This window comes from Sceloporus undulatus, chromosome 2, assembly GCF_019175285.1.
Source record: "Sceloporus undulatus isolate JIND9_A2432 ecotype Alabama chromosome 2, SceUnd_v1.1, whole genome shotgun sequence".
In the NCBI taxonomy this organism is placed as follows: Eukaryota; Metazoa; Chordata; class Lepidosauria; order Squamata; family Phrynosomatidae; genus Sceloporus; species Sceloporus undulatus.
The window spans coordinates 126,955,835-126,965,231 of NC_056523.1; the positions used below are offsets into that span (position 1 = coordinate 126,955,835).

The following is a 9,397-nucleotide window of genomic DNA, read 5'->3' on the forward strand; positions in this document are numbered from 1 at the left end:
AGTTCCTGAAATCACCCAGACCTGAGCTAGGTAGGACTTTAAACGTCATAATCAGCACTTTGCATTGTGCCTGGAAATGGACTGACAACCAGTGGAGCTGTCCCAGGGAGTTGTGCAATTTCTGTAGTCATCTCCAGTGGTAATCTGGCTGTGGCTGTTTGGACCCGTTGAAGAATTATGGGAGTTGAGTCAAACATTCCCCATCCTTGCAGTAAAAAATCATTTGATACGCTGAGAGTGCAAAGCACCTTTGCTTTTTGAGAGCAGCAGATGCAGTATAATGAGTAGGAATGGTGTGTGTGTGCACATGGACATTCTTTTTTTATTATTATAATAAATTTTATTTCTTAAAAACCAACAATACATTATATAAACATAACATCATGTTTGTACATTTACAACCTAATACCACAGTACATAAAAACAATACAATACATACATTTAACATCACCCCTTCCCAATATCATCCCCTCCCCCCATTACACAGAAGAAACAAAAAACAAAATATCACATACATCAAAACAAACTCAACAGTCATTGACAAACACAAATAAAATTTCCTTCCTGGATTGTACTACGTGCTTCCCTGAGCTATGATATCTTTTTCTTCCTGCTAATTCCAAATATCATTTTAAGTACCAGTTATGTAACCTTGCTAACACCTTATTTATACCTCAAAATATCTGTCAATATTATTCTTAGAACCCTCTGCTACTTACAGGATCTTGCGAGTTATCGAAAATAAGAAGATCATTACATCATGTGTGCACATGGACATTCTGATAATCAATAATTCTGATAGGAAACTGTTATCCAGACTTATGCGTTTTATTTATTGATTTTTGTTTTAAAACCAATATTTGTATGGGTGGAGAATTAAAGATTTTGACCACTTGTCTTAATTAGTAATGTGATTTGACATCTAGTTATTACAGACAAGTAGATTTATCTGTACACAAATAAATGCATTTTCATTATCTTGGAAACTTTAAGATTTGGGTGCCACAGAGGACAAAATTTACTTGGGGGAAAACATAATGCCACAGAGAAGAATCTGAGATCTCTCACCTTAGCCTGAGGTTCTCTGCTTTTGTTCCAGTGGGGAGGTTGCTCCTGCCTATTGGTTTCTTTGCTTAATGAATGCAAAAATGCCTGGCATAACAGGTTTCATCGGGTAGTGGAATGAAATTAGGGCTAAGAGAAATAAGATAGCAGTATTGGCTGATTCATTACTCCCTAAAGGAGTGTGTGTGTGTTTGTATACTATATGTGTATATGAATTTGTTGGGAATTTGTATCTAGCTCTTGTAGGCAGTGTTAATGCAAAGGAAGGTTGGTGTTGCATTTTTTAAATAAAAAAACTGGGTGCTTTGTGGCATCCTGGAATGTATTGTGGCATCCTCTGACTTAGAAAGTAGAATTCTGATTTTTCAGGCTCAGGGTGTTCAATGTAGGCATTTGTTTATTTTGATGTTATCTAGTATACACAACATGCTTTTATTGCTCTCTAGGGTCATGGGAAGACTAAAATCTCAAAACAGGGTCACAAAGGCAAAATATTGGAGAGCCATTGCATTTCTCAGATGCCTTTTCTCAAGGCCTAAAAGACACATTGCAAAGTACTGTATGTGCATACCTGACCTTTACTGACACATAAGAGTTTTTTATCTGCAAGGGGTTCTGGGCTCATGAATCATTATACTTGTGTCTGAGAATTTGTAGTTGATCCAAGTCAATGCCAAGTGAGATGGGTGACACTGGTGACTATAATTACTGGCATGGTTCAGTGAAACAGAAAGCAGGATATAGTTCTGTGAGCTCTGCAACTTGGACCTCCTTATTGATGAATGTCTTGGAGTGTTTTTGCTAACCAACCAAACTTACATTGAAAAAAAAATTGTGGGCATTAATGATCCAGCCCAATTTACATGTTGCTGGTCACATTCTCAAAATGTGCCATGCATTTAATTAACAATGTGTTCATGTGCATATACAGGTTGACTCTCCCTTATCCAGAATTCCAAAATACCTCAAAATCCAAAATTGTCCACATGGATGGGTGAGATAGTAGAACCATTGCTTTCTGATGGTTCAGTGTACACAAACATTGTTTTATGCACAAGATTTTTAAAAATATTGTATAACATTACCTTCAAGCTGTGTGTATAAGGTATCTATGACACATAAATATTTTTTTTGTTTATTATTGGATCTCAATCTCATGTATGAATGTTTAAATACAGGTACTCTGAAGTCCAAAAAAATCCAAACTCCAAAACACTTCTGGTCCCAAGAATTTCAGATGAGGGAGACTTAACCTGTAGATAGTGCCACCAAGAACGGCTTGGATTCTTGGATCATGGGCTGTGGTTCCATGAAGATGGACGGACTTCTGGCAAGAGATGGGTGGCATCTCACGCTAGTTGACAGAAACGTTTTTGCCAACAGTCTCAAGAATTTGATCAGGAGGGCTTAAAACTGCGTTATGTGAGGGAAGGAGACAGTTTTCTGGAAGGCAAAAGGGCTGGAGAAAATAGTCAAACAGACACAGAGGGAACAAGGCAAACAGTGCAAGGACCCAAAAGTGGGAGGCCAAAAAACCTGCACAGGCAGCAAGTAAAGGGAACACGTGGTCTTAGATGTCTCTACACTAATGTAGAGCATGGGAAATAAACAGAGCATGGGAAATAAGCAAGATGAGCTTCAAGTCCTAGCACAACAAAGCAAATATGATATAATAGGCATTACTGAAACCTAGTGAGATGAGTCTCATGATTGGAATGTAGGAATACAGGGGTATAACCTTTTCAAGAGAAATAGGCCAAACAGGAAAGGAGGAATAGCCTTACATATCAGGGACATTTACACCAGTGAAGAGATCCAGGACATCAATCCTGGAAGTCAGATGGAGAGCATCTGGATAAAAATTAAAGGGGAGGGAAACAACAGGGATGTTATTGTGGGAGTCTACTACAGACCCCCAAGTCAGATGGAGGAATTGGATGATGCCTTTCTAGAACAGATGATCACACACTCAGAAAGGAAAGATGTAGTAGTAATGGGTGACATCAACTATCCTGATATTTACTGGAAGTCAAACTCAGCCAAATCCTCAAGGTCTAGCAAATTCCTCACTTGCCTTGGAGACAATTTCATTTTCCAAAAGGTGGAAGAGGCAACAAGGGGGTCAGCTATTTTGGATCTGATCCTAACCAACAGGGATGGCATGATTAATGGGGTGCAAGTGGTGGGATCATCAGGTGGAAGTGACCATGTTCTCCTGGAGTTTGTTATACAGTGGAAAGGAGAAGCCAGGCATGTCAGACACACATTCTAGACTTTAGGAGAGCGGATTTCAGTAAACTTAGAGAAATACTGGGGGTGATCCCATGGTCAGCAATACTAAAAGAGACGGGAGTTCAGGACGGATGGGAGTTTCTTAAAAGGGAGATACTGAAGGCACAGTTTCAAACAGTTCCAATGAGGAAGAAAAATGGGTGTCTCAAGAAACCAGGATGGATGACTAAGGAACTTTCAACCAAGCTAAGTTTTAAATGGAACATGTATAAGAAATGGAAAAAGGGGGAAGTCACCAAAGAGGAATTCAAAGAAATAGCAGGCATGTGTAGGGGTAAAGTCAGAAAAGCTAAAGCGCAGAATGAACTCAGGCTTCCTAGAGAGGTTAAGTACAATAAAAAGGGCTTTTTTGGATATGTCCGCAGCAAAAGAAAGGAGGAGGAAATGGTAGGGCTACTGCGTGGAGAAGATGGCAAAATGCTAACAGGGGATAGAGAAAAGGCATAATTACTCAACACCTTCTTTGCCTCGGTGTTCTCAGAAAAGGAAAAGCGTGCTCAACCTGAGGATAATGGAGCAGAGGTCTCTTGTGGTCTTGTGGTCTCTTCCAACTCTACGATTCTATGATTCTATGACTCTACATTACAAGATTACACATCCATGACAATTTTTTCTTCATTGTGGATTTTTCAAAAAGTAATGTTTTAAACAGTATCAATGTATTATGATGATGATGATAAATGACAGCCTGGAGGACACGTTCTAGCAGCTGCCATATTGTTTCACTTGCTGATGACATATTTCTGGTTTACCCTGCCTTGTTGTTTGGAGGGTCAATCTAAGGCTCAGTCTAAATGCTATTCTCCCTTCAGGCATGCCTGGTACATACCAGTGAAACCATACGAGTGCGCTATTTTATGGATCAGCTCCTGGAGAGAGGCAGACCAGTCATGCTGGTGGGAAATGCAGGCACAGGAAAGTCTGTGGTTGTAGGTGATAAACTGTCCTTGCTGGATTCTGAAGAGTATCTTGTGAAGAATGTTCCCTTTAATTATTACACTACGTCTGCTATGCTACAAGGTAAGTTAGCACATAAAATGGTAAGGAACAAAATAAAGCAAGAAGACAGTTACTAAAGTAAATAAAAATGTGCTATGAGTTATTTAAAAGAAACATTCCTTTTTTTTAAAAAATGAAAGGTCAGAAAAGATTTTTGAATGCATGACAGAATGTAAATACTGAAAAATTGTTGTCATTCCTATTTGTTTTTGTTTTCTTTCTTTCTTTTTTCTACAAAAATCAATACATGGAACAGAATTATTACAGTACAGAGAAGATGGAATCCTTTATCAAGTAGAAGAGTGATCTAAATATAAAGGAGAATTTAGATTCTGGAAACATGTTATATTCTCAGTAAAGTAGAAGAGAAGAGAACCTAAGTTGCAGCTATAGCTGCAAACTGTAAAGAAAGAAGGGTTTTCTTTAATCTTTGAAGCAAGAAACATGCCAGAAAATTAGACCATTTGGACACTCATGGGCTAAGTCATAAGACATAGTAAGGATCAGTTGTACAATTTTGTTAAAAAAAGTAGACTAGATAGATTCATTGGAAGGATCCCAGCTAAACCTCACGTGGTCAAGATATGCAACCCGTTAGCAATAATGTTCTGAAGGGAAAAGATTGCTCCATCAGTACTTCTTCATTGTTGCTGTAATTTGCCCTCAAGTTGATCTCACTTTATGGCAACCATATGAATGAGAGGCCTGCAAGAGCCCTGTTCATCAGATTCTCTGCGCAGACCTTGCAAACTCAGAGCCATGGTTTCCTTGATTGAATCAGTAAACCTCCCACATTTCCTACTGACTTCCACTTTATCAAAATTAATCTTCTTTTCTGCTTTGCTTTATACCAGTGGCTTCACTATTGGGTTGTGGGGGTGGTGGACCGCACCGGGTAACAGCACACTAGGGGAAGTGACAGCTGGTGAGCATCTCCTGCACCTTCCTTATGTGCGTCAGGGAGAGTTAGGGCCCTGTGCTCCCCCTGTCCCTGCTCCATGTGGCTTTACTTCAGAATAAAGCCATGCAGGACAGGAGGGAAAGGATCCCCGTCAGGACAGGGAGTTGGGCGTGTGCCCTTTTGGCTCCACCCCAAAGCCCCATCACTAAAGCCCCATTCCCTGCACAGGGTAACACCCAGGAGTGGAACACCACTGTCTTATGCTAAGCATATTGTCTCCAACAGTAGCTGAAATCCACACAGAACCATTAAATGGAACCAATAAGTTATTGAACTATGTTACACTTTTGAAGACATCCAGTGAATAGTCTTGCCAATGCTTTGATGTCCAACTGCAGTGCATCTCAGACTGATCCATGTCACAGCAATTTTGCCCCCAGTAAGAGGCAATTTTCTCATTGTATCTTCATTTACTTCAGTGCTAGTGTGATTAAAACAGACTGGAAAGAATTGTCTATTTGTGCTGCTATACACAAATTGACTTTTCATGAGGTAAGGTATTTCTGTGGTTTGACTTTTCTGTGGCAATGTTTGATTTGAGCCTCAAATATTGAGATTTTTAAAAGCTTTCCACAGCACATTTGTTTGGCTGTAATTGAACATGCTAGTTAAATATTTGAGCATTAAAGCCAGTGCATGTGGAAACAGGCATACAGGTAATTTCTAAATTCTGCAGCAATAGAATAAATAGGTCTAGCTAGAAATAGTTGGTGATGGAGAATGCTTTAGGCACATTTTCTCTTCCTACAGCTTCTTCATCCTTTAATCATCCCAACTAGAAACATGGTCACAATTTAATAAGTACTATAAAGCATGAGGCTTGAGATACCATGTTTCATATGTGAAATACCCTGAGGTGACTATACATCAATGTTCGCATGTCAGTGCTTTCATTGTTAGTGTTACTGCAATCTGTTCCATATACTGAACACTTAAGGGGTGTGTATCTGTCCAGTATATCAGGACATTTGGGACTGTTAGGGTTTTTCATATCTTAAAGTTTGTAGGGCCCAGGACTAGTTCAGAATCTAGGAACCTGTATTTGTATTGTGGTCTGGATTGTTGGATAATTGAAGTCCTTTCTATATGGGGAAAGTGGAGAAAATATTCATACACCTGAGCCCTAGGCTTGATCTCACTACATAGACATATATATATAAGTAATGTATCATCTGGGCAGACCCACTGCCATGTACAACAATTGAATTGATGTGCTCTACTGTTAAATGAGTTGTAGGCCTCCATGAATGGGAGGAAGATCAATTCGTCTCCAATAGCTCTGGAAGCATACTTTTGTCTTTTGGGTACAATTTTACCCTCATGGGATGGCATAGGAAGGGGATTAATTAGAATTGTTAAAACAGCCTACAATTTTTCTTGAAAGGGAGTGGTGATTGTGAGAGTTCAGTATAAGCTCAAACCCATTAGTGATGTTTGACTAGGAGGATAAGAGATGCTTACCACACATTTATTTCACACCTGGAAAATAATTTCTTGCTGTGGAGATCTATAGAGATAAATGGCAGCAACTGTTTCATATTTACTGGGACTATGAGCTATGGCTAGAAGCTGGTACAGAGAATTGGAGTAAAGTATCTACAGTGTGAATACATATGAGGATGGCCTCAGATCTGGTTGCTGGTGTGTGCTAGACATGATTTATATTCCCTGCCCTTTGGTTTAAGTTGTTCAGTATTTAGATTTATTTGGTTCAGTTTTGCAGTTTGTTATTCAGTAACTCTTTCTAATGAATGTTTTTAAAGCCATTTACATTTAATTACAAGTCAAAACAATGAAGGACTATCCAGAGATATTCAGAAACACTGTTTGCTTGTTTAGCATTAATTGACTTTTCAGGGAAACCGAAGACTGTCACATGTCTGCCAACTGTACTACTTTCTCACAGCATTGAAAACCTGACCTATAGGAAGTAGGAACTTGACTGCACACATCATTGGTATCACCAGGCTTAGTGACACCTGGTGTGTGTATGGGGGGGACTGCTGAGGAGGGGGAGACATCAGTGACCACCTTCCTCACTGCTTGCCCCTTGTGACTCTGTAAATGTCTTGGCTCCCTCTCTGGGTTGAGCGCTGGGACTGCAGTGAAGTAATGAGGCGCTAATCTTATCTGTAGTGGGAGAAGGATCCCACTGAGTGATTTCCTTAATGTCTTGTGAAGAAGAGGCTGTATCAGTCAATCTATTACTTTCCCATCATGTCTCAGTGCTGACCTACAGGAAGTTGAAGAAGCCACTAGGAAATCTGAGCAGGTCTGATACAAATACTTTTTCCTCTGCCCAGTGGTGTCACTGGGCAAAGGAAAAACTGTTTGCATCAGAAATGCTCAGATTTCTTAGTGGCTTCTTCCACTTCCTTTAGGTCATCACTGAGACATGATGGGATTTCCCAGTGGTGTCACTGGGCAGGTGCAGGGGTGCACACCAGACCCAGGAGTGGGTGGTGGGTGGGTGTCACCCATCCTGTGGGGTGTCACATGGTGCGGTCAGCACCCCTACATCTACCCCAGTGACACCTTTGGGCAGATGAAAAACTTTATGCATCAGAACTGTTCAGCTTTCCTGGTGGCTTCTTCCACTTCCTAAAGGTCAACCCTGAGATGTGATGGGAAGTAACAGATTGACTGATACGGCCCATCCTTCAGAAGACATCAAGAAAATCATTCTGCAGACCAGATATAGCCCTGGGGCAACTTCTTCTAGCCCTGTTCTGCCCTGCCCACCACTGGTCACACACAGGTCTTTGGCCCGTTACAGACGGGCTAAAAAGTACGCGCAGAGCGCGTACTAGGGTTAAGACGGGCGGTGCTTCTGCACCGCCCTAACCCTAGTGCGCACTCTGTGCGCACAAAATGGTGGCGGCCATTCCACACAGCTGCCGCCATCGATACGTGATGACCATGCCGCCTCCAAACGAGGCAGCGTGGTTGTGACGTATTGGGGTTGTGGCAGGGTGCCTAGGGTGCCCTTTCCGCGACCCCGGAAGGAGCTCCGTTTCGGAGCTCCTTCCTGGTTTGGTCCGCTGGGCACAGCCTTTAGACGGCTGCGCCCAGCGGACCAAAGGAGAAAGGGGCCAAACGGCCCCTTTCTCCTTCTCCCCGCTGCCGCGGGGTGTCCTTGGGGCTTGAAGCCCCAAGGACACCCCTTTCCAGGCTGCGGGGAAGGGGCCTTTTGCCACTTCCCCGAAGCCCGGAAAGCAGCGGATCGGGGCTTCAGCGGCTGCCTCTCTGGCTGCTGAGGCCCTGATCCAGGGGCGGTCTGTAATGCGCCTTTGTCAGAATGGGGAAGTGGCAAACTGAAAGTGAAACTGCAGTAATAGAGTCCAAAATGAAACTGAGGTGAGGTAAGGCAAAGTCTAGTCTGTTACAGGAAGTACCCTAATATTCATAGACTGAGGATATATCCACACTGCAGAAATAAAGCAGTTTGATATCACTGTAACTGGCAGGACTGAATGCTGTGTAATTCTTGGATTTGTAGTCTTATAAGATGCTTAGCTTTCACTGTCAAAGAGCTCTGGTGCCACACCAAACTACAAATTTCAGATTTCTATAGCATTGAGCCATGGAAGTTAAAGTGGTGTCAAACGGCTTTATTTTAGTTGTGTGGCAGCAGCCTATGCCTTTTCTGGAAGCTTTACACAGATCAAGGAGCATTACATGTCCCAACCTGGTCTGTGGTTGTTAAAAGCCTTTTTTGGCTGTGGTGGCATATTAAACTGCATTCATTTTTATTTTTATTTTTTTGCATGGTGCAAGTGCTGTCACTGTAATGGGCATTGTAGCCACTGTTTGTTCCAAGACCTAGTTTGTTGATTGTAGCCTGGAATGAATCTGTGCCATGTCCCAGCAAGGATTGAGAGCTGGGAGCCCCCTGAAGAGGAGTTCTTTCCAAGGAGCAGGTCAGAGAGTCCTGTGGGAGGATAGGTTGTTTTGCACATTCACAGTAGGTGTTTTCTATGTTTCTATGTAAGGGCACCTGCAGCTCTGCCTCTCTTCTTTTGTACCCTGCCTCATCCCTCTTGATTGTATGCTTTATAAATGAACCCATAGTCTATGTGC

At 41.7% G+C, this 9,397-nt stretch overlaps 1 protein-coding gene across 1 annotated transcript in view; it reads left to right on the forward strand.

Moving 5' to 3' along the window:
- The window catches only part of DNAH9 (dynein axonemal heavy chain 9), a 130,083-nt gene extending 120,909 nt beyond the window's left edge, over nt 1-9,174 (forward strand). The window contains exons 35-36 of the mRNA XM_042447537.1: nt 4,170-4,377; nt 9,095-9,174. Of these exons, the coding sequence (XP_042303471.1) occupies nt 4,170-4,377; nt 9,095-9,108 (222 nt within the window). The 3' untranslated portion in view covers nt 9,109-9,174. The remainder of the gene's footprint in view (nt 1-4,169; nt 4,378-9,094) is intronic.
- The last annotated feature ends 223 nt before the right edge of the window (nt 9,175-9,397 follow it).